This window comes from Ascidiella aspersa, chromosome 6 (genome assembly GCF_963924565.1).
Source record: "Ascidiella aspersa chromosome 6, kaAscAspe10.2, whole genome shotgun sequence".
Taxonomy (NCBI): Eukaryota; Metazoa; Chordata; class Ascidiacea; order Phlebobranchia; family Ascidiidae; genus Ascidiella; species Ascidiella aspersa.
Window position 1 is genome coordinate 6262744 of NC_139452.1, and position 26081 is coordinate 6288824.

The following is a 26081-nucleotide window of genomic DNA, read 5'->3' on the forward strand; positions in this document are numbered from 1 at the left end:
CGCGCGCGCCCTTTGCGATAGATGTATAAGTAGGCGACCGCTATGTAGACGAACAGGAGAAGGTTGAGGCTGAGAAGCGCCGTCGAAAAATGCCACGACTGGTCGGCATGCGCGCTACTGAACAGGCGCGGCATGCACACGCTGTTCTCGCCGTAGTAGCCGAACTGGCCGCGAACCGCGAGACCGTGGTGCCGCAAGTACAGCAACACGCTCGACCACGAGTTTACATCCAGGCTAGCGTTGACTCGGCGACTCAAACGCGCCGCCAACTCGCCCAACTCGGATTTGCTGAGCACTTCGGATCGTGTAAAGAGGTTCGGCATCCATACGCTAGACGTAAAGTAGCCGCCGCCAAAGTCAAGCAGTGGAACTGCTGCAAGCGCGAGAGATACCAGCCACACTGATACCAGTAGCAGGAGTGCTGTGCGCTGTCGGATGTTGGACACTCTCAGGGGTTTGCGCAGAGTGATCACGCGTAAAGTTGTGGTGACCGACATGAAAAGGATCGAAGCCTCGCTAGATAAGACAACGAGGAAGCCGAGTAAGGAACAAGTTACGCTCAGTCGCCACTCGCGGTCGCTGCTCCAGTAGCTGCCGGAAAAACGCAGCGAAAAAGCGGCGACCGTGGCCAGGTAAACACCCAGCAGTAGGTCGGCTGCTGCCAGGTTGAGCACAAGCAGCAGGTTGAGACTGGTGAAGGGCGAGCTGTAGTTAGTGTTGCGCAGCTTCCTGCAAACGGTGAAGATCACAATGAGATTGCCGGCTGTGGCCATGAAGGCCATGATCCAAAGAAGGGCGCGCAGGAACTCGTTGGAGATCATTTCGTACACGGAGGAGAAGACTCCGGCCTCGTCGCTCCCATCGGCGCAGTCTGCGCGTCCGTCTTTCACGGCGCTGCGGTCAACGGAAAGCGGCGTCCCGCCCCAGCAGTAAAACCTCCCGGGGCAAGCATCCTCCGCCTCGTCCGATCCTCTCTCGCAATCCACCTTACCATCACACAGCTGCTTGATGTCTATTGTAGGGGGTTTCCCAGGGTCACAGGGTACCCTCGTGGGGCAGTCCCGTTCGTCGAAGCCTTGCGGACATTGCGCCCCAATGTAGTGCCAAGCTGGGTCCGGCTCGCCGTCGCAGTAGCGCTCGCCCATGCGGAAGTGAAAGCGACAGGGGTCAGTGCAGAAGGCTGGTTGCTCCGGGCAGTTTGAACACTCGTCACTCATGTCGTCGCACTCTGGTCTTTTGTCGCACTCCGTTGCCTGAACAGACCCGTACTTTGTACTACAGTTTACCAGTCGGCCTTCCCCAACTGCTTCCATGGCTTGACAGTGCCTCTCGTCCGCTCCGCCTTCACATTGAACCACCCCGTTGCATATGACGTCAACCAATTTGGAGCAGTTGCTTACGTCATTGGCGCATGGCATCTCGTCCAGTTCGCACTCCGAGGTGAAATTAGCGAATACGTCCTCGCAAATCGCCAGGCTTCGCGCGTCTTCGCAAAAGCACTCGTCCGAAAGGTCGACGCAGTCCACAACTCCGTCGCAAACCTGCGATCGACCGACAGTCGTGGAGTTGTCGAAACATCGAAAGCAGGAGTTTGCGCTACACAAGTCCGACTTGTCCTTGCACTGCGCCACTTTATCGAGCAAGTTGGCTTGGGGGAGAAGGCAAGCGACTGGTGAGTGTGCCCCGAAGCACTTGAAACCGGAAACTGTGGGTTGGAGTTCGTCACTTCCGTCCGGGCAGTGCTTCTTGCGGTCGCAAAATCCCCGCAGAGGAATAAAACTGCCGTCAAGGCATTGAAAGGGCGTCTTGCATGCCTCGTCATCACAGCCCGAAATGCAGACAGTTTTAGATGAGTTAGAACTCGTATGTGGTACAGTGACGCACGTTGCGTTCACACCAGTCAACTTGCGCTGCATCATAAACGCTTTGGTAGCGTTTTCACCTTTACATACTGACACCCGTACGACGCAGCTCGAGCAGGGCACCAAGCTGGTGGCACACGGCTCGTCGCTTCCGTCTAAACAGTCTTTAACGCCATCGCTCAGTTTCTGAAGGTCGATACAGCGACCCTGACCCTCACACGTTCGGTTTTCATTCCCCGTACACCCGCAAAGGGCCTGGTGTTGTGAGCAGTCGCACGGGATTTCATCACTCCAATCTCCGCAGTCGTTCAAGCCGTCGCACACCGGCTGGGCATCAATCCAGGCTCGGTGGCAGCCTGTATCAGCTGGGCTTCCGACACACTTACACGCAAAGGTGCCAACTGGCAGGCTGCAGTTGGACTCGTCGCTCCAGTCGCTGCAGTCGTTAATGCTGTCGCAGAACTTGGGCTCCAGTACACAGCCGATTTTCGCTGTTTCCGGGCAAGAGCTAGGGTCCTGGTCGTAGCAGGCGCAAGGAAGCCACCCTGCAGTACATTTGCAGCCAATCTCGTCCTCCCAGCGCCCACAGTCGTTCTCGCCGTCGCACAACCAGTACTTGCTGATGCACCTCTCCGATCCTGGGCACTGGATCCTGTCCGGAACATTACAACAGGGAGGTTCGTCAGTGGCAAGCGGGCAGTCGTTGAGCCCGTCGCACATTTTAAAGGAGTCGATACAGGTTAAAGTGCAGTTTGGGTTGTGTGAGGGGCAGGGGCAACGACGCTGTTCGAAGGGGCAAGCGCACTCCATTTCGTCGCTGGCGTCGGCACAGTCGTTGTCGTAGTCGCACTCCCAGGCACCGGGAATGCATTTGGGCCCATTGCCGCAGTCCTGGCCCATTCTCCCGCACGCACATTCGAACTGATCATCACCACATGTGCAGTTCTGCTCGTCGCTCCAATCGTAGCAGTCGTTACGGCCGTTGCACCTCAAGGCTGGGTCAAGGCAGCCTCTGCAGTTGTCCCAAGCGCTTCCAGGTTGGCCGTAGCAGTCGCAGGTAAATTTATCGCCCGGGCAGGTGCAGTTGAACTCGTCCAGCCCGCCCGGACAGTCCAAATAGCCGTCGCATGTTTCGTTGGCGAATATACAGTGAACGCCCTTCGCGCAGACTGTGCCCGCCTGCCAGGGACAGTCGATTTTATCGGACGCGCAAACGCAGTCTCTTTCGTCGCTGCCGTCGCCGCACTGGTCGAAAGAGTCGCAGCGTTCCGACTGTGGGAGGCATCCATTATAGTTTGGACACGTCTTGGTCGCGTTGGCGAAGCAATCGCACTGGAACTGGTTAGGCGAGCAAGAACACCCGGCCTCGTCCTCCCAGGCATTGCAGTTGTTCTGGCCGTCGCAGAAAAACGATTTTTTGGTGCAACTGCGGTCCGCAGTCTGTCCTGTGATCGCGCATTGTATGGAGCTTTCAGGACAAGGACAGTCGGCTTCGTCGGTTCCGTTTACGCAATCCGGCACGCCGTCGCAAAAAGTGGAAAGCGGTATAAGCTTAGAGTCGACGCAACCCTCTGTATTGTTACAGGGGCAAGGTAGCCACTGTTCTTTACAGTAAAGCTCATCGGTTCCCAGCATACAGTTCTCGACTCCATCGCACGCTGCACCCCTGGGGTAGCACCCTGCCCCCCCGTAGCATTTTGGGGCTGGAAACTTGCACCCACACTGGAGCCGGTCCCCGTCGCAGCTGCAGTAGAGCTCGTCGCTTTGGTCGTCGCAGTCCGGGACCCCATCGCACACCCACCCTGGGGGTATTGTGGCCCCCAATTGGATGACGGAAGCGTTGTTTCTGGGGTTTGGGTGAAGTAGGGGTCCGTCATCCATCGGGCACCCACATCGATACGGTTTTGTGCAATGTTCTGAAGGGATAACAAGGCTAGTTTTATATGTTTGTGAAAATGTATGTTGCATAAATTCACGGATAATTTTCTATTTATGCGGAATTAAAACTTGTATATTAGATAGTAATTATTATTAATCAATATACTGTTGCTGCCAGGCATTGTTTCAATTGTTCTTTCGGCAAAATTTTATTAAAATGTCTCTCTAGATATTATTAGCGAAACAAGGCATAACTGTATTTAAAAATGGAATTTACTAAACTAATATATAGGTAACATATTTATAAATAAACCAAGTTATAAGAACCATTTCATTTATTAAGATAATTATTGTATTGTTGCATAATAATTAACCCTAAAATAAAACATTTTGAGAAGCTTCTCGGTCATGCACCAAACAACGCCAAATACTACTTAAAAATCATTCATCAAAGTTCTTTATCGATTTAACTATATAATAAGACATCAAACCTGCGCAATCGTAGCAGCGAATTCTCTTTTCCTGAAGAGAGTCCGCGAAATCGTTGACTGACGAACACCAGTAGAAGTCTACCCCCGCTGTAGTGCAGCTGTGGTAAACCTCACCTTTATACGTGAAGGGAAACACGCAGGTCAAGGGTGACGTCGTGCACACGTGACTTGCTGCGCCTGTGACAAGGCAAGCGAAACAGTCGGTTTATAGCCAGAACTATCCAGCCTTGCCAGGGGTTTTCGTTGAAATTGCAATTTTACGATTAGTGATACGGCCTTTACAGTTATTTTCATCCTTATGACCTACGGCACCCCTAAAAGATATTAAATAGATTTTCGGCACCCCGACTGGAATTTTCGTTGAGTATTTTACTGAAATATTACTATAAATGAAACTGGAGCATCACAATCAACTTAAAACAGATAGGAAAATGTCATTTAAGATAATGGTCTCTAATCGTACACAAATAGTTGTATCAAGAAGCTTACCAACAAAGCAAAAGTCAGATTCTTAAAAATTCTCAAATACCTATCGGCACCCTTGGACATTATAAATGGTACATCAGGGCGCCGCGGCACTCCGGTTAGAAACCACTGCTTTAGTAGGTCGTTTTTACCAGGGCTGTGGAGTCGGGGTTTGGACTCGACGGAGTCGGTTTGTTTGTCTGGAATCGGACTCGGGACTAGAGTAAGACTACATAAAACTACCCGTGTCAGAAGTCATCCATACGTTTCGCAACACATTAAAGTTTTTGTTTCGAAAATCGGAATATATACTTTGTCGGAAATCTTGAAGGTACAGATTTATCGAATGCTATGGTTAGATCTTTTTATTAAATCAGTGACGTTTATGACTACGTTTTGTTCAACGCGTTTTTGGACCGCGATAGATATCTAAAACAACATGTTAACACATGGAATCCATCTACAAAACAAATTCTTTGCAACAATTAGTTTAAGGTAAATATTACCCAAACTACACTAAAACAACCAAAATATATTGTGAAAACGTATGGCTTTAGATGATTTAATAGGCCAGTGACTAACTTAAGAAAACGCAAAAGTTAAATTACAAACAGGCTTACCTGTAACCAAAAAAGCCCACGCCAGAAGGCACAGTTCGGAATTTGACGCCATTCGGGATTTGCCGCCATTCATCATCTGTTTTTGGAAACTTGTGTCTCGAAAAAAAATTGATATCAGCACAAATGTGTTAACAACAAAGCTTTAAATAAAACATTATAAGATTTCTCATTAACTCTTGCAAAAATCTATTTTTAACCTCGTTACCAAAGCGTCACAAAGCAGCTTTGAAAAACAAAATATTCTTTTCAGCTTTTAAAAAATAAATTAGAATTTAAATTAAATCTTTTTAGTTTTTAAAACCAGATTATACATAAACCTAATTAGAAATAAAAATAAGCTAAAATCTGACTACAATTTCTAGGTAAAATCACCATGGTTTTATAGAGCAATCTTAAAAATGTGAACGGAAATATTCGTACACTAGCAAAAGCAATTATTAGGCTGAACAACACACTTGCATGACAATCGGAATTTAGACTGAAATCCAAATTAGAATACCCTAGCAACACAAAAATGGAATGTGTCAAATTAGTCAACCTTAAATATTTAGTCCTCAAAATCTTGTAATTCAACAAAAGTAATTCAATCTGACCTCCTTAACGCTTACAGACGATACGCATGACAGGTTATTGCATGCAGTTTTCGCCAAGAGTGCCAAGAATCCGTACTGGCAATTAAGTACTAATAACCTAAAAATACCCTTTTTACGGAAACCTTTGTTTTATTTTGGTACCAATTGCTACACCACAAGTTTGTAAGACAACTCCACTCAACTTCAGCTTTCCCTGTCATTCCTGTAGGTTAAATCAATTTAAATTGGGGGGAAAGTTTGAATTCTTTCCCTTCTGCTTTATATAATTCCCCGTGATTACCGATACTTTGTTGAGCTTTACTGTTGCTTCAACTTGTTTTGTGGAAAAGTGGTTAAACAGTTATAATGAAAATATTCCCATTTACCTTGTTAGCTTTTGGCCTCCATTGGTAAACCCATATAAAAGTTACGCGCCATCAAAACAGTAATATTTAGGCTTCTTTAAAACAGACCTATACAATTACAAAAAAGACGGCCATACATTTTGCTACAAAATGCAGTCGGTTTAAATATTCCAGCGTTAGGAATAATACAGTTGAGTTTAAACCGCCATAAGAGCGATGCTTGTGGGCTAAGCGACGGACAGGCGAAACCCACAGATCACGCAAGGACCGCGGAGAGCGATCAAATTACGAATTTCTGCAAGCACTACGTGATTTGAGCGCAACGGTCGCAAAAGACGGTGCACAATTGTGAAACGCATTAGATATTTCTTTATTTTCTTGTTGGGGCTAGGACCATTATATTGCTGAACTACTGATGTAAACAATCCAACGCTTGGTGAATTCTGCTTCACAATGATAGTAAGAGCCGACATCAAGGCGCTATGAACGCTTGGCTGCCAGAAGCCAGTTATTATGGTTATGAGCAATTAAACATTGAAATGAATTCCACTATGGGTGTCACCTCAATCCCCTACTCGATCCAGAAATCAAAGCTAACTTTCCAATGGAGACATGCTAAATGAATTTGTTTAGCAGTTTATGCAGTATTTTACCGGCAAGGCCAAAACCAGTATTTCTCAACTTTTTTTCGCGGCCCAAAATACAGGAGTAGTTTTAAGTATATTAGTTGCGTTTAGGCGACCCTATAGACTCTTTACTGAACTCAAGCGTGTAAACATAACACATTACCATAAAAAAGTTTTTTTAATTTAAATAAGCAATGTTTTCGTACTGCTTCCACCTTTATTCAAGTATAGGAGAAATCTTGCTCAGGACCAATCTTAGTAAATCGAACCAAACAAAAACTACTGCTAATTGCGACCCAACAAAAATCGCGACCCATGGGCAGAGAAACACTGCTTAAAACGAAATGCATACTTCCGTCTGCAGTTTGGCGTAATACCAACGCCATTCATTCACCAATGGTATTTTACTTTGCTGTATCCACACCGACATTCTTAACAGTACTTCAAGTTTGTGCTTTCAGTTCGCTTCACACGTTTATCCTCTGCTTTTCGAGCGATTAATAATTTTAGTAGGTCTACCGGTATATCATTACTTTAAAGTTCCGGTGAAGTTTGACAGGAATTGTTCATTCACCTAGGATATTTTAGAGTTCACTGTAGGCGGCTATTCACACTGACGCGCTTATCAATACTTTAAAGTTGTACTGTAAATTCGCCACAGTCATCACTCCTTCGTTTTTCGAGTGATTAAACATTGACTAGTATTATTACCTCAAAGTTCCGTCGAAGTTTTCGCGGCGGTTTCTTACGCTCTCGTAAATAAGATCACTTCTTACTGGCTACATACAATGCGCCGACCGCAAAATACACAATTGACCGATTAGGGCGACTTGACAGAGATTTCAGAGAATTCGAAACATACATGAGGACGGGTTAAACTGGGAGAACGAAATTTATTTCGCAATTAAATCTCTCCGGGTGTAAAGACGTTACAAAAATAATTTTTTCAATGTGCTACGTATGGTGAGGCCTGCAACCCTCCGTATTTCTAAAATTTTCCCTCAATTTTGCGGTCTCCATCTGATAAAATTGTGTTGAGAAATTTGACTTAGGCCTTTATTTTTTTTAACAAAGCCAAATTTGTAAATGGAAGTCCCCTTATATTATGCCCAATTTTATGTGATTGTTTGCTATGAAAATCATAGTTGTTTCAGGCGTCCTTATTTTGTGTGGTGTAGAATAGAGGGATGATAGGCCTGCGTCCTGCGTGCAGCGTCATGAAACAACAAAGTTACCGCAATTAGGTTACCTTTATTTTTACATTGTAAACACTTCACCTACGTTTTATTGTTAAACAAAGAGTAATTAAAAGTTTATATTCAACAAACAGCAATTGTTAAACTCTGTTAAAGTTTTACACAAGGGTCTTTTTATTAACTAAACGTAAAAGAAAAGCGGAGATATTAAAAATTCGTTATAGTTTGAAACACTAAACGGATCTGTTATAAGTTTAATGGTGAAAATAATGGCCCAAATAGGCGTAAAAAGCAACATGCTTTATTGTTCAAACGTTTCGGCAAATGCTCATGCCATCATCAGTGATATGAAGGCCACATCAGTTACACCCGTTTATTTACACTTTAGTCGCTTAAAGGAATGATCGTTATAGTTGTCTCTGAATTTGAATTATAAACTTTCCGAATTGCAGCTAACGCCAAGCTCACCTCACCAACTTGGAACGTGGCGTTGTTTTGCACAATGTGCGAAAAAACGTGCGCACATTTTTGAGTGAGAGTTTGAGTTTGAATTGCGCTTGTATAACCTATCTCAAAATGTGAGTACATTTTCATTAAAAAATGTTGCACATGTTGTGCACATTTTGGCGTTCACATTTATGCGCACATTGTGCAAAAAATGTCCGCATCCCCGTCTCCAGCTCTCGTCCCCATTGACAGCCCAACAACAAACATTGTCAAACACGGAAGCAAAATACTTGAATCTCATGTGACCAACCTCCTTTGTTTGGTGAAATTCCGACACTGTGATAAGCATGGTCCTATGACCTTGACACAACAACTGGGTCAAGTGGGTAAACCCTTTGCAGGTTGCGCAGCTCTTTTTCGAATTTGTGGCAAATCAAAAAACATAAAATGTTGTAGCTTAACAACTCTTTGGTTAACTTTTGCGAAAGTGAGTGTTTTAGAAATCGTCAAAAATCGAAAAAATGTCAAGGCTATTCTGATTTGAACCAGGTTAAGGCGGCTCTAACCGGTTTCCGTTCAAATACCCGGTAAATTACAAATAAAAAGTGTCATCAAACTATATATGTTGCACTGAATATGTTAAGAATGGAAATCACCTTGACCCTTGCAAGATAAATGTCGACCTTAATTCCTGATCAGTAACAGCAAAATAATCTAGCAAAGCTATAGCAATTCAGGTCAGACACATTAACCAGATCTTAAAAGATATATATATATATTGCCAACTAAGGCATCGTCAGTATATCTGAATAAAAACAAACGCAACAGTATAAGAAAGAGAAACGGCAATGTTTGTTGTGCCGTTGTTTTGCGTTGCCGCGTTTCTCTCGACCCGTTCTTATTGTTTCTGTACAGGGGTTGTACACATTGGATGTCACTACTATTTTAATAGCTTTTATATTTTAGTTATTTTACTTTGTTTATTTAATCTTTAATGTTTCTGACTCTTTCTATAGTTTGATATAGTTTGATAACAGCAAAATAATCTAAAATAATCTATATATATATATATATATATATATATTATATTTTACAAAACTGGGTCAAGTGGCTAAGCTCTTGCCAGTGCGCAGCTCTTTTTCGGCCCTTTATCTCGATCCACTTTTTTGTGGTTTGCTAAGTCATAAGGATGTCTTATACTTCAAATTTTTATCCGATACCTATAACCGATATTTTGAACCAAAAGTATCGCGATACGATACCAAATGACGTCATTATGATGCTCAAACAAGCACAGTAGAAGAAATTGAGTCGTTCAAAGAAAATATTTTATAGGTTAATATGTCATAATTTTTCTTTAGTGTTTTTGGTTAGTTATGCCTAGTTGTTAACCTATTCTTATTAGATTAATTTGTGTTTTAAGATAAAATCGCCTGTTGTATCGCAAATTCAGGATGAAATTCCTAAGTTAATTTGGTATCGTATCGTCACCGATACTACCAGTCGGCGTCGTGTGTCCGATCCGATATTATCGGACATCCCTAGCAAATATTAAAAAAATAATTTGGGTACACTATGCACGGACCTGTAATGTAACTTGATAATAAATTACAAAACCAAAAGGTCGGGTATCGACAGCATCTTGATTAAGACGTTTCGATACGAGCTTGTATCATCTTCAGTTAATGTTAATACTGAAGATGATACAAGCTCGTATCGAAACGTCTTAATCAAGATGCTGTCGATTTACTCGACCTTTTTGGCTTTGCAAAAAAATTATTTGCAATAAAGAAAAACACGTCTGCTTTCAGAAATAGCGCGACAAATAGGTTTATGACGCAAAATCGTGTTTGGTGTCGACCGATGCTTGAGAGTGCAGACCGTGTAAAAACGCTCATATGCAGATATCAGTGCTGGATTTTTTGTTTGTAATGTATATTAGATCAAATGTTTCAGACACTTTCACCATTTCAGAAAAACGCTCATAATATACTACAAGGAAACTGAAACAATTTAAAATTTATGTGGAGTAGTTTTAAGTACTTTAAAGCTTAGAATGCAGTACTTTTTCTGTCAAGGAACGCCATTTTTTCAATAGCGGATAACACACAGCCGGGAATGCCAATTTGGCTCTTTGCAGCTCAATATGTGTACATATTAACCTTAAACAAACAAAAAATTGTATAATTTTCTCCTTTCATTTTGACAAATTAACAAATTCTCGCAGTTAAATCGTGTGCATAGAAAATTAAAAAAAAAGAGTAATTAGGAACTTTCGCGTAACTGTGAGATTATTTATTGACCAAACTAACAAATATTGCTGTGTCTGACTTAACTTATCGTTTATAGTGTTTTATGAAAGCAAACTTAGATGTTTCATACTGCGAAAAAAAATATAGTAGAACATTAAATTTCAAAGAGGTAATTAGATCCTTAGAATTCGCAGCAAAACGCTTGAAAGATACGATTGTGCGATTCAAAAACAGGTTAGGGTTAACCTATAATGCTATTTACTGCAGTCAGATCAGTGGTAAAAACAGAATAATTTTCCTTTTGGAATTGCAATGACAAATTTAATACCTGAATGGGTTAAAATTATCCGAGACAACGTCATAACAGAACGCCTGAAACGAGTAACCTCAGTAAACCTGAGGTTGTCGTTAGGTTAAGTGCTCAAACGCAACTGAAGTCGTTGTTTAAATACATTTAAGCGCCTGGCGAAAAAGGTCTGGAAAAATAAGATTTGTTTTCAATTCTAACAGGTCAAAATTTTGTCAAAATAAATTATTTTTAGGTCAAAATTTGTCAAAAATTTAATTTTTCAGGTCAAAATTTCTTAATTTTTAGGTCCAAAAACCTTCGCCCTACGCAAAGCAATAACAAAGTGGCGCGAAAAAAAGAAAACACGATTTATTTTTATTTTTATTCGATAATTAAAAATGTACATTCAATTAAAACTAACGATTTATGAGTTGGATATTAAAAAGATTTTCATTATTAAGGAGATGGTTGTCCGATAATATCGGATCGGAGACGATACTCGATACCAGGTGTATTTTTTTTATTAAGGCCAATGTACCTTGGTTAAAATTTATATTTTATGTGTCGTGATATTTTTCAAACGCTTGATAACTGAGATCAAATTACCATATTAATTTGATCTCAGTTAAAAAACGTTTGAAAGAATTGACGTCGGATTTGATGGTCGTACTTCATATACAAAATGTCGGGTAGGTCTCTGTGTATTTAAAATGACTAATATTTACAAATTTAGTTTTCCACCTTATTCTGTTTGGCTGTAATTGAGTTGTTTAATCTTGTTGGATACGTTTAAAATTGACCGGAATCGATAAGTTCCACCACAACATTAGGCAATCGTTTACGGATTTCACATGTTTTAACAAGCAGCATAATTATCTGGTAAAATTTTTTCAAACTAAGTATTTCTATTGTAGGAACAGGAAATGTCACAAATCACTAAATAATAGCTGTTTGAAAAATTTCGAAAGATTCGACGGGATTGCAATAATTTAGCATGTGCTGGCATATCCAAGGTGATCCATTTCACGGGCCAGCTGGCACATACCACACGGCTTCATAAAGCTGTTCATCACACAGCAGTCGCCACAGATGCTCCCCTGTTTAATAAAAATAAATTGAAAAGGACAGTTACACAGATATCTTATGAGGAACCATATCAAATACTAAATTCTAAACTGTATTAAATAGTACACAGAAAGCCAACGCAGACTCGCCGAAGTTGTCGATCAATGATGCAAGCAAGGCAGGCTATAACAAAACAACTTGTCTGCAGTGAGGTTCGTACTCACGACCTCCGGTTATACCGGGTCCGTTACTCTACCGAATGAGCTAAACAGGCTCGAATGTAAGTTCAACGCTTGTATCATTAGTGCGCCTTATAGGTATGTCAAACGCTTTTAGCATTGTAAGTTCAAACGGTTATTTTTCCAAGTCCAGTCTTTTGCAAAAAATAACAATTCAAGTTCCTTTCTAAGCCATCAATTGCCCAAGTCTGCGTCAAAGTCTGAGTGAAGTCACATTAAGAGCTATTTAACTTTATGTTCATTCATTAACATTCGAAATTAAACGTTAAACTATTAAAATCGGTAAACTCTCCCGTTTATGAGCAATAACTCAACTAAAAATAATAAAAACGTAATAGACAGAAAGCAAATTAATTTACGTGCACAATTTTAGATAAACCTAATTGTTAAAAAAAAAATAATTGATTGAAAACATTAATTTTAGCCCGAGTTTTTTGACAAAATGATTCAAGTCCAAGTCAATTTATTTGTCCGAAAGACTTAAGTCAAGTCAAATCATTTGAAAGCATTGACTGAAGTGCACTTAAGGTCAGGTCATTGACGTAAATCATTACAACCCTGAAAACAAAGGCTTCGCTGCGAAATGCCATAAATTTCCAGCAATCGTACCGGTATGTTGTGTGTTCCGCGAAACCTTGACCTCATAGCCATGTGACCCCCAGGAACGCAGCCAGCGCCTTCACCGGAACAACCAACACAGCAGTTTTCGTTCATTCTTACCGCCAAGGCACCAAAGTAGTTGTGGCAGCAGCAGAGGACGCAGCAACCTGTTCACACGACAGTTTAATGTTGCTTCTATATTATGTTCCGGAATAATCAGAAATGTTGTAAACAAGTCATTTTGAAATAACGTAATTCTCAGTCAAGACATTTGTGAAATAATTTAAGTCTTAGTCAAGTCCAAAATAGCAAGTCAATTCCCAGTCCAAGACAAATCTCAGTGAAATCATTAGAGCAAGTCATATTTAACTTAAACCACCATTGTAATAATAACACAACTTACCGTGAAATTTGGTAAATTTAATAAATAATGAGCAATAATCAATTCAACTAAAAAAATAACGAAAAAACAACATGTAGCATTCTAATCGTTTTACGTGCAAAACTTGAGATAAATAGCTTTTATATTAAAATGAATTTTATATTAAAATGTTGAATGAAAACACTTGATTTTAACCCAATCAATGACTTATTTTTTTTTCATTACCAAATACGACTTGAGTCAAATCAAGTATTTTAAATACATGCTACTTAATATTTCAAATCAAGTCTAAAAGAGTTTTTTTCAAATGTTTTCACTGGATCTTACAACACTGTATTGTTCCGTTTTATAAGTTTGAAGTGTATGAGGTTGGTTATTCCAGTTTAATTGTCTTGACGTTTTTCGTCTCGATGGCGTTTGACCAAATCAAAATTCCCTCAAAGATTTCGTTCCTGTGTTTTCACCTTTTAGTCCTACTACAAGTGGACGCGTTGATCCTAAATGAATGTCCTACTACTAAACAAACGCGTCTTTAGTGACGAAGAACCTATACAACGCGAAAGTCATAAAACGTTTTGCAACGGCCTTGGTGAAATAGTTTAAAGAGATGGAATGCGTTTTTACTGTCTCGCTTTTATTTCTGGTTTAATAGTTCTGTAGACTGTAGGTAACAAAAAAGTTCAACAGCATTGCAATAAAAACCAAGCCCGAAACGTAAAGTTTTAAATACCGTAGTCAAACATGCCAAGTTTTACAACCGTTAGTTTCATTAAGCCAATTTGACAAAGTAAAAAACACTTGACTTGACTTAAGTGGTTTCACAAATCACTTGATTGGGACATAGGTATTTTAAAAATGACTTGCTTAAAAACACTGTTAAATGAAATTGGTCTGCTCTTCAAAGTGATTTGCCATTTGTTGTCACTTACAACTTTTGATGTCTTTGTAACACTCGCAGAGACCGCTGCTCCAGTCCACAACGGCAGCCTGCTGCTGTACAACCGTGGTTGTTTGGATGACAGGCTGTGCTGTTATCACTGCAGGGTTGGGCGAAATGTTGCTGAAATCTGGCGGCTGACCTTTATTCATGTAGGGTCCCTGTAGCATAAGAGTTGCGGATTCTCGGCAGGTAAAATACACGGGTCTATTAACAAGTGTAACCAAACGGGGATAACAATGGTTAATTTGGTACGAGCATGTTATTTTGAACCAAAATTGGCGCGAAACAAACATTGTTGCGCATCTATATTTTGAATTTATATAGGCCGAGGTAATATATTGGGATTATAGTTACATAAACAAAGTAGGTCACAAATTAGGATCATCATATGATAGGCCCTACCTAAATTAATTATAAGTATTTTGTGTTCAGTATAGTCTTAAGACCTTAAGTTATGTTGATTATGATAGCCAATTTTGATTTCGTTTAGATATAGAATCGGAGCTAATATATGGTAACTTGTACACGATATTTAAAAAAACGATAAATGGGTATATAGGCCAAATAACTTACTCTATCCATCTCCATAGTGAATGCAGGTAAATATGCTTATAGTTCCAAACAAAACTAGCAAATAATAAATCAATTAGGTTTAAATTATGTGTGCCCAATCGGATTTAAGTAGAACCAAAGTGGTACAGGTAAAAACATGAAAAAATCAGAAAATAACAAAAACTTTGAGTCCCTTTTATGGTCTCATGGTTAATATTGGGTAATAAACTAAGCATAAATCTTTGCTTGTCTGGTTATTTTTATTTGGAATTTTACTCTACGTTTCTAATTAGTTTTAATCATTCCAAAATCAACAAAGTTATGACAATTAAATTTTTCCATTTGAATTTTTCTAAATTTTGGTAGGAGGCCTACTGGTGAACTTCTATCACCCGAAGCGATATGGTAGATTCTACGTGTGCTTAGCTGTGGCCATAATTGCCAATTTCGAAGTTCGACATCCAGTAAAAAAAATATTAGCAAAAAAAGCCTATAGTGATTGCATAGAGTTTTCAACATTGCCTTCAGGACGCGTTTTTGAAAAAGCTTCATTTTAATAAAAAGGCTATTTTTTAATTGGCAACGGGAGTTTTGCTCAGCGTTCGTATAAATAAAAAACATTTTAAAACCTACATATTTTGGGCTTCAGGGTTTAGCCTACATATATTATTATGTTATTCCAGTTTGAATTTTATTTATGACTTCTGTCCTTTTTCACATAATGTGTATTTCACAAAGGTTCGTATGATTTATTCCATTATCCACATATGTAGGCCTATTAGCTTTAGTAATTCTATAAGCGCAGGGCAATAGAACATCAGCAATACTGCTTAGCCCGAAAAAAAGGAATTTTAAACGGAGGCTTAAAATGCTTGCTTCCGAATTTGTCATATAGGTTAAACTTCCCAGCTTTTCGAACTATATTGAAAATAAAATTAGAACTTTTCAGTTTACCCAATTTAAGCTGAACTACGGAATTCGCGAAACCTAGAAATTTAACTCAAATTTAACCTATAAGCCTTATCAATTTAATCAATTGAAATAAAATGAACTTTATTCTTTATAAGAATGTAAACGGCTAATATTTGCACGTTAAGACTAGCGTTCGAATTAGACAACTTTAGAACTATTAAGTATAATCCGACCTACAGTCCTCAAGAAAAAAACTTAAACTTTTCCTTAGGCCTACACCAAAAAACACCACGGTGAGTATTTTACCCTGATTTGTTTTACGTTGATACTTTTGCTGCAATGCTACTGTTTTTACCTTGACTGCAATTGCCAAGCGAGGTAGCCGTATGAGTGGGCTGTAAAAAGTTTTCAGCGGGCAAACGCGACCGGAGTTTTACATACAACTTGTCTTTGTCGGAGAGAAGCAAGGTAAACTTTTTCGTAGAACTCATTTTTTGTGACAAATCGATTCGGTTATTCAACTGTCTTTGTCGGAGAGAAGCAAGGTAAATATTTAACGCGAAAGCTCACAATGGAATTCACCACGCGATTCATCTGCAGGGTTTAATAGAAGTTTTTCAGCCTGCGTTGTCATGTATGGTTTTCGTCAATCGACGTGCCCGCCATTTCTATAGGGTTAATTTACATTTAAATCAGTGCTTCTCAACCTATGGGTCGCTGTTTGATTTGGTTGGGAAATATTTATACTAATTGAGATTGGTACCAAGCAAAATTTCTCAATTAAGAAAATTAAGGAAGCAATACAAATAATGTCTTATAATAACTATTAAAATTCGAAGTTCTTTATGCTAATGTCTAATTTTTCTTCGCTTACATGAACCTAGTTTTTATTTCGCTAACAAGAAAAAACAATTGGGTCGCCAAAGCTTAGGCCTACTCGTCATAATTAATTAAATCTTAATATTTGGGTTGCCGCGAAAAAAGGTTGAGAAGCACTGATTGAAATGAAGGTGCCACACCTGGTAACCGGATCTCGGATCATTATTCCACTCACTTTGTAAATTTTGGGAGTGATAGTCTGCGCCACATTTTATACGATTATTTTTTAATAATAGCCATAAATGTACAATGGAACCAAAATTAGACGACAAACAGTCAAAAGTGTAACAGATTAAGCCTGTAGAAGGTTTGCATTGAATTAGAGGAAAAATGAAAATTAATCGAGACTGCTCATAGAATTGTTGTAGGCTACCGTACTTCTAATGTACGGTAACTAACAATTACATTTTAGTGCAAATGAACACTAGACTACGTCGCTTTACAAAAATCAGGATCATATAGTTTAGCGGCAATGCACTTAATTGTATTGTAAATACGTTGCGGAGTGACTACAGGATTAATAAACAAAAGTAATCTATTGTACAGAGCGACAAACAAAAAAGAATAATACTGAACGGAAGCCTTGTAGGCCTACATGAAGTTCCGATACTGCTTGCCGCCATCAGGGCCTAGACTAGGCCAAACAAAAAAATATACATTCAGCTACTAAGCATTTAAAAAGGCCGCGCGACCGGGCCACGAATCTAGGCCTCAGGGAAGGTCCTAAAAAGCGGCCCGGAAGTATATTTTAGCAGTTGTCGGCGTATCCCAGTCTGTTCATTTCCCTGGAGAGCTGGCACATGGCACATGGCTTGCAGCAATAGATCATGCAGCAATCGCTGCAGATGTTGCCCTGCCGAGGAAAATAGTTTTGCCTGGTGAGACAAACAATATTTTAAGTGTCATTATATGAGAGCACATTCGAATACGCTATTTTATTACTTTTGTGATTAAAAATTCCGGGCCAAGCTTGGCTGGAGCCCTCTTTTCAGGGTCAACTGTTAGTTAAATCGGGCTTATTTCCATGGAAAAGACAGACCAACTCGAATTATTTCATTATATTGAGGCACCAATAATTCCGTGGTGCTCCCTTTTCCTTGGTGGCCTAAGTACGTGCTTTTTTGCTTATTAAATCCAGCCCTACTGCTGTAGTTTATGTGAAAACCAAAAATAAACGCAATTCCCCGTTAACGCATAACTTTTTACGTCTAATTTCTTGTTTTAAGCTGCCATTTTTTTTTCGCAGAGTGAAACGCCTGCCGAGATAGACCGATATATCGGTTTATTGATAACATCGACGATATTTGGCTTCTACCAATATATCGGTAAATGTAGGCCGATATTTTAGTAGCCTACTAAAATATAATAGAATTTCTCCTGTACAACAAACAACCCAATTTTGATCAAAAAATTAGGTTTTAGCTACACAGTAAGTTAATATGCAAAATATTAGTTTATATAATTAATAAAGGTATATAAACTAAACATTACTGGAATTTTATTTTTAATAATTCAAGTTTTGAACATTTCCCAGGTATATAAAAAAATCGGCATCTGTTAACAAAATTATAAAAAAAATCGGGTATCGGTCCAAAAAAGTGATATCGGTCGATCTCTAACAATTACCTAACTAAAACAATAAGCAATGGTATTGCTGAGTTCTTATCTATAATATAACTGTGTTATAGTTAATAACACATCAATATACAATTTCTGAAAAATTGCGTTAAGGTAAAAGGAGTATGTAGCCTTAAGTTTTTAAGTCATATTTATCAATGAATTTAAAAAGAACGGACGAACCAAATAAAATAATAACAAAATATGACACCAAAAATCCCACAATCGCGCAAAATTGGGCTCCCAATTTGCGTGTGTGGTACAAATTGTTAAAAAGCAATAATTATTTACCACGTCATCAGGTTATGTTTGCTAAAACAGAGCAGTTCCATGGACGTCGAAATATCTTGTTTATGTTGTTTGTTTAGATTTGTACTTTTGGTTTCTAAGCGTACCTAAACTAGCTTGATATCTCCATCTAGCGGCAACAAAAACACAGATGTTTAACGAGATAATATGATTTTTTGGCAGTGTGAGCGATGTCGACCAAATAAAAGACATAAATAATCTAGAAATGTAATGCTCAGATGCACACAACTGTGTTTAACGACAACGCCAAAATTTCATGGTGTTAAGTATATGCTTTTAAACTTTTAAGAGATTGTTTTTTTTGTTCAGACTTTAAAATTTACAAAGCACCAAGCCAAGCACTTCAGAATTAAAAATCATGATAAAACAACCGATATGAAAAACATAATGTTTTAAGTTTTTAAAGTATATAGGTTTGAAACAATGAATAAAAGGTCACAACAGAAAACCAAAGTGTTTAACATAGCACATACTAAAAGTTTCTACAAAGTGCAGTGTTTAAGCTAATATCTTTCACAGTTAGCAAAAGTTTGCTTTGTTCTAAATATAATATATTATACACAATGACACAGCATGTAGAGAAACAGAAAATTTCTTAAAACATATAACACGAAATAGTTTACTTTCAAGTAGCACACTTTGGAAGTACATTAGAAAAAGGCAATATGGGCTGCACCTTAAATTGAGTGTTATCCGATTGTGCAAAAGTGTTAAAAATGTTGTGCCAGCTTTGTGTATTGCAAAATGCTAATTTTGTTACTTGAATCGGAGTTACGTACAAGTTATAGAGTTTGCTACACAACAAAAGTTGCAAGCCGGAGTACAAAAGTTGAGGTTTTAAAAGGAAACACAATGGTGTTACCGCACTTTGAATTGTGGCATTCGATACGGAAGAATGCCTCATCACTTGCACTGAAGCATATTTCACAGGCATATGTGAAACACTCAAAAAACTGCATTCATCACCATCACTCTCTTCAAACGAATTGCTTCTATTATTCACAGATGTTGGTGGCTGGAGATATTCCATTTCCAAGCGAGTCTTCTTTGCATTTTTGTAGACAACATAGAAAGCTTGTATGGTAGAGGCAGCTGCATTTCTCTTACAAATTTCCTTTTTTCTTTTGATGCGAAGTTGAGCTTTCATCTGTCTGAGTCGCCAAGTTCTTTGAAAGCATGCAGCTGCTTCATTTCTCTGAGCTATAAGGATCGCTCTTTCTTGCCGACAAAACCACTTTGCCCTCAATGCACGCCACCAGGGAATGATTGTCTTAACACTGTCCAGCATAGCTTGAACCCTTTCCTTATGCAGGATTTCATACAACTCTGCGCTGAGGAAAACTGAAGAGCTTCCGAACTGGCAAGAGCTTGAAAAATCAATTGTCGCATAGGTGTTAGATAGGTTTTTCATAATCAGTTCACACTTTTCAGTGGGGGACATGTGATGAAAATCCTTCGTTATGATACGATTTGTGCGCCGAGAGAGTAGAAATGAAAAGTTGTTAAAAAACTGTTGATAGCGCATTTTGTGTGGCAAAAAATGCCCACAAACCTGAATTGTTTCTATGATTCCGGAGGATTTTAACTGCTCTACAACATGAAATGAGTCAAAGCGTTTTGGCAGCGATTCCTCATTCGGCTTGATACATCTGATGTAATGGCAATTCGTAGATGCCATTGTTTTTAACAGATTGTCTAACGATAGCTTGAATTGTCTCAAAACGGTTTTGTTGTGTTTTCCTTTGTTTGCTTCGTGGTTTGTCTTGAGGCCTGGTTTCTGCTGCAGCAGACAATTTAAAAACTCGTTTTTGCTGTCAAGCAAAATCTCTACAATTTCAGCAGGCAGCTCATCCTTGTTTTTGGCGATTAAGCTGTCCGTTGTGTACTCTACCTTGTTTGCATAGTGGCTCACAACAAAACAAGGTGCTGCCTTATATTGCTTCGAAATAAATCTGTCTTTCTTAAAAGTCTGAAAGATTCTGTTCATAAGCTGAACAGCGTTTGTTGACCGGTTTAGTCTACACTCTTCATTTAACAACGAAAACAAGCTGTTTTGCGGTGATTCAAGTACCCGAAGGCATTCTATTTTATCAACAAGTTCAGACGTGTTCCAGATTATGTGCTCGTGACTTAGTTCCTCCTGCTGTTGCTTGAGAAAGTTTTCAACATAATAATGCTGAAGTTTTTCGTTTGCGTAGTTTATGCAGAGCTGCTCGAGGCCGTTTCGTTGAAAGCTCTCAAATCCGTAAATGTCAAGGAGGCCAATAAAACTTTGCACTTTATCATTGGCAGCGGAAATTTCACTTACAATCTCAGAAACGATCCAGTGGAACAGCATCTCATAAATAGACTTCATCAAAGATTCCATACGGGCTGCACACTCCTGTTTGGTGCAGGACTTCTTCACCACACTTCTTCTTTTTCCCTCTCGCTTTCGCCCAGCTTCTATGCGACGCACAGTAACAGATTGCACGAGGCTATTAACCGGAACAGCCAGGATAAAAGCGGCAACCTTTAAATGCAGCTGGCAGTTTTGGCTTGGCATACAAGGATTAAAGTCGTCATCGCCTTTCAATTCAACATTACTCAGATGCAAAAGCGCAGAAAGAACCTTGAATATTTCGCACTGCTTCTGGGATGAAATTCCAATGGCCAGCATGGCTTTCTTTGTTACACTGAAGGCTGCCTCCGTTTCCATAAAGTTGTTGCCAGCAGACTGCTGAACATTGTGTTCACCTAGATTACACTGCATTGACTTTTGGAATGAAACATTGCTGTTGATATTTGAGTTGTCGCCTGCTTCAAAATGATTGATGTCCAGGCAGAATTTTGATTTTTCTTCTGGTGTGGTTCCATTAACAAGCTGATAAAAAATGTGAAAGTTTTTCTCTGCTGAATCACGCTTTGCTACCCTTGTTTTTTCAAGCAGGTAAATTTGAAGAGTTGCACCAGCAATATGGCCAGACCTATCATACTGCAGCTGAATGTACTTCCCAAACCGACTGCTGTTATGATTTCTCGCCGTCGCAGCATTGCCAAAGGCTTCTAGGACTGGGTTTGAACTTAAAATCCTTTTCTCGATTTGATGTTGCTTCGGAAAGTTAATGTCATATGTTGCATTACAAACAGGCTCATCTGAATGTGACATATCATTGTTATTTGTGTCTATTCCAATGTAGGTAAGGTAATGCATGAGGCATGACACGGTCCACGTTTTACCAGCCCCGCTTTCACCGCTAATGACAATAGACTGATTAGAAAGACCAACACCAATTTCCATGTCCCTTCTGGCACGCTCAACGACAGAAAAAACATGAGCAGGCATGGCTCCCAGTTCAGCCATCGTAGCTCGATGATAGGCAAGGATCATTTTGCGATTGAACATCTCTGTAAACTCCTGAAAGGGATTAATGGCAAGAATAGTTCCAGAACCAAGCTTGCGATAAAATACACCACATTCGTACATTGCACGTAACGAGTAGAGAACCGCCGGTGTGTTGAGCGATGTCATTTTCGATAGGTCGGAATGAAAATATTCACCCTGCATTTCTTCGTCAAAGCAATTCCAAGATGCAACTGAGTGAATATCCCTTCCGTGCAGTTTCATGGAGTTTCCGCCTAACGTAACAACTTCAAAATAATTGTCATTGTGTACTTCAGCTATTCTGACAGGACTCCAAACAGAGGTGTCATCTTTTGCCCAAACCCACATACCCTCATGGAAAGTTATACCGGATTGGGCAGCCATATTTAAAGCTGTGTTTTATAAAAATGTCAATCAGCACAGCAGGTTATTTATGCAACTCTATTGGTAAAACTAACTTAGACAAACTAAAATCTGATGAATGATAATAGAAAATTAATGCCTGTCATTTTAATAATTACCAGTGATTAAAAACTGGACTAAACAACTTTGAAACCTTTTAAAAACGCATAACAAATTAATAATATAATATATACCCAAAAATCATTTTGAAAAATTATGTTTACAATAAATCACAATATTTAACACTTATATATATATATATATATATCTGAAACCCAATACCATGCAGCTAGCAAATGACCTGTCTTTTAAACTTTGCTTTAAAGGATATGTCAATCAAATAGTCACGACCCCAAAAGGATAACGTCAGAGTATAATTACTTCTCAAGCTAGTTAGTTTGGTCTACACCTCTAAACACTGAAAGTGTGCGACAAATCGTTTGAAGTGCTATAACTTATGTATGTTTTAGCTAAAATGCAATTATGTAACATGAATTAAAAAAAATTAATGAGTTTTACGAATTTAAGTTTTAACTTATTAAAACTAACGAAAATTACAAGCATGTAATTGTAAATTTAATAATTGTCTCTTTGCTCTACCTCAGCACGCAATTCGGCGCTGGTCTAGAATCCTACCACAACGAAACACCATTTGGATTAGGGTGCGGGTTAGCGTTTGGGTTAAGGTGGGTCAAGTATTATTATTAAACAAAGAATATAATAATACTTGACCCACCCACACCCGAACGCTAACCCGCACCCTAACTCAAATTTTGTGCGTTGATTTTAGAACTGTGGTAGGATTCTAGACCAGCGCCCGCAATTCTGCAAATCACTCCTCAGCGCTCGATACTAATCCTAAAATTAATCCGGTGTTTTTTCTAGACTTTTTCAAAAATCTGCCCGAAGCATTTTTAAAGTTGACCTTTGCAATTATTCGAGCGCGGCGAACCGAAGCGCAACACCTGTCCAATAACGTAACGTTTCTATTAAATTTCACGCAAACCAAAATTTTAATTAACTTGCTCTTGATGCAAGCCAATTTGAGTCAGCTGAATCAGATAATTTGTGGATTCAAAATTCATGGACTGAAATGGCGCTTTTTCTGTCAAAACTATTATAAAATACTAAACAGTTAAACATGCAAGCCTTAATAAATAGTTTCTTAACCTTTTTCTTCCTTACAACTTTTTCTTTACAACTTTTTAAAGCTAAAACCTTTACAACTATTTTCGCAGTTGATTTTAAGGGCTTTCGGTCAGCTTGTCACAGTGGCATTGTTACGGGAGTCGGTAAAAGCCCTTGTTCAAATATTGGACGTTATTTGTCACCTGTATGCCGTGAGTTGCCCGAAACCTCGACCTCATGGCAAGGTGACCGCCCGGTACACATCCGGCCGGCTCGCCAGAACAACCGACGCAGCAGTTTTCTCCCATTCTCGAAGCGATGCACGCGAAGTAGAAGTGGCAACAAAAGAATGCGAGGCAACCTTGATAAAAAAGTTTTATTTTGGTTATTTGACGAAGAACTTGGTTTTAGTCAGATTTGCCATACCATTCGCTCTGTTAACCCTATAAGCGTAAACCACCTAAACCCTATGGCTAAAGTCCCAATAAAGGTCTATTAACATGATTTCTGGGAAAATTTCATATTATACATTTACAGAACTACAGAACAAAGGTACCGGTAGTAGGCGTTTTATTTTAACAATACAGTAAAAACAAGAGAAACTCGATAATTCTGAATCGAAGCCGATGTCCAGTACGAAGTGATGGTATTAGCGCTTGTTCGACACTATACTGGTACCGGTGCTGATCCGATACCGAAATAATTTGTGCATAACAGCCATGGCTTGCTATCCAACGTAGAGCTTTGCAAATTTTGAATAAATATTATATTTAAACTAGAAGATAAATAGGCCTCTATTTGCCAAAAGCTGATCGTTATTATTGCAGTTTTAAGTTTGGTACATTTTGCCTATTGGGCCATATAGTAATGACAACATTGGGTAGCGGAGCGGTTCCCTAAACTTTTTAACCGAAGTATATAGGCTGTCAGTATCGAGACCATTAATAGCTTTAATGCTCATGGAGTTAAAACACTTTGACGTACAGCTTTTCAAGTCGTCGAAGCAGTCGCAAGTTCCACTGCTCCAGGCTCTACCGTTCGGTCCGATCTGCTGGGTGACCACGGTCGTGTTGACTACAGGCTGGGTGGTTATAACAGTCGAACCGGCGGGCAGCTGGCCGCCGTACGAAGTGTAGGACTGGGGATGCTGGTAGGTCTGTGTCAAACAATTAGGGCAAGGTAGGACAACGCTTGAAGCATTGTTATAAATCGCAATGCTGTAGCTAGACATTTTGAAATGACTAGTAAGTCCTAGTCAAGTCATTTGTAAAATAAGTCCAAGTCAAGTGTTTTTGAATAAATAACAAGTCAAGTTCAAGTCAAAAGTCATTATTAGAGCAAGTCAATTACAAGTCAAGTCCTTGTCATGAAAAATTAGCTATTAAAATTAAGTAAACTAGTCCGACTATAAGCAATACCTTAAAATACCAAAAACACAATACAGAGCAAGCAATGTACAAAAATTAGAATAAATAACCCAATTTTACCTAAAATATTTAAGAAAAGCATTTCATTTCAACCCAAGTCATTTAACCAAACGACTTAAGTCAAGACAAATTATTTGTAAACAGTGATTTAAGTGCACTTAAGTCAATGTCCAGTGATTGACTTAAGTCATTATAACACTGATAAATCGTTATAAAAGTAGCAACGAGAACATATTAATTTACTTTGCTGATTTTGACTTGCTATAAGGTAAAGCAAATTAAGTCACTGGAACAGTGTGCATTGTATTATTTATTAGTAAGCCTATATTCAATTAAGTGCAAAAAAGGTAGTTTGGGCCTATAGAAAAACGAAAACAGGAACATGCTGGTATCCATAGCTGAACATAACACATAATTCACGAAATAAGAAAATTGATTGCACCAAATAATATTTGAATATATTTAGAAGCATTTCGAGTCGAGTTAATGTACAAAACTTTGAAAACTGGGGACTTACGACATACACCACATTTTGGGGATTATTTTCGCACCAACACAAGTAAATTTGGAAAACGCGCCTTCGTGTTTGGACAGCTTGTATGTTGCCTATAGTCAGCCGTAAAGCGGCTTATCAAGCACAGGATCTGTAACGAGGACCATAGACTAGTTTTCGCCTACAATTTGAAACCCGCCATAACAGATAAAGCGTTTTTGGATTTCAAGCAAACGCAAGCATTGCGTTAATGGGACAACAAAATAAATAAAAAATAAATGTGAAATTTGCGTGATTTAAAATGTTTCTACCGAAATGTGTTGGACGTTTTCCTTCTTAAGAATTATTTTGTGCATATCCTTAAAACATCTACGCTGGAAAATATCGGGATTAGGTGAGAAAGTAGGTGCTACAACAACAATGTTCGTCGACCAAACTTATGGACTTACCACGTTAACTGCCATTTTCTTTAAAAGATATTTCGATTAGTGAACACGAAATCCAAGACCCCTAAGTGTTCTAAACAGAAAAGAGAGCATTTAATTTTATCAAGTTAGAAACACGCTATTAAAGTACAAGTTTATTTAACGTTAAAGCTTTTCGAAACCTGTTTTCTTGTTAAACTGAAAGAAGCGTTCGAAACACATTAGCCTGTTTATTCTGCTGTTTTGTGGCTTTTAACCGAAGGCTTTTTAAATATCATACTCCA

At 39.1% G+C, this 26081-nt stretch overlaps 2 protein-coding genes across 4 annotated transcripts; both read right to left on the reverse strand.

Annotated features, from left to right (window-relative positions):
• Positions 1-12052: 12052 nt before the first annotated feature.
• LOC146139377 (placenta-specific gene 8 protein-like) lies at positions 12053-14877 on the reverse strand. The gene is made up of 4 exons (XM_083392415.1): positions 14863-14877; positions 14279-14447; positions 12977-13134; positions 12053-12160 (listed from the first exon to the last, which is right to left on the reverse strand). The coding sequence occupies exons 1-4, from the start codon at positions 14875-14877 to the stop codon at positions 12053-12055; spliced, it is 450 nt and encodes a 149-aa protein (XP_083248541.1).
• Positions 14878-16851: 1974 nt separating this feature from the next.
• LOC146139378 (placenta-specific gene 8 protein-like) lies at positions 16852-25893 on the reverse strand. Of its 3 annotated transcripts, none has more exons than XM_083391277.1 (4): positions 25822-25893; positions 24488-24608; positions 23656-23813; positions 16852-17485 (listed from the first exon to the last, which is right to left on the reverse strand). In XM_083391277.1, exons 1-4 carry the CDS (start codon positions 25834-25836, stop codon positions 17381-17383), a joined length of 399 nt encoding a protein of 132 aa, XP_083247403.1. In that variant the 5' UTR covers positions 25837-25893; the 3' UTR covers positions 16852-17380. The 3 variants fall into 3 exon arrangements, 2 of the variants coding, with proteins under 2 accessions (XP_083247403.1, XP_083247402.1); XM_083391276.1 differs by having other exon boundaries at positions 16857-17485; positions 24437-24608; XR_014501287.1 differs by lacking the exons at positions 23656-23813; positions 24488-24608; positions 25822-25893 and adding an exon at positions 18541-22463 and having other exon boundaries at positions 17369-17485.
• Positions 25894-26081: the final 188 nt, after the last annotated feature.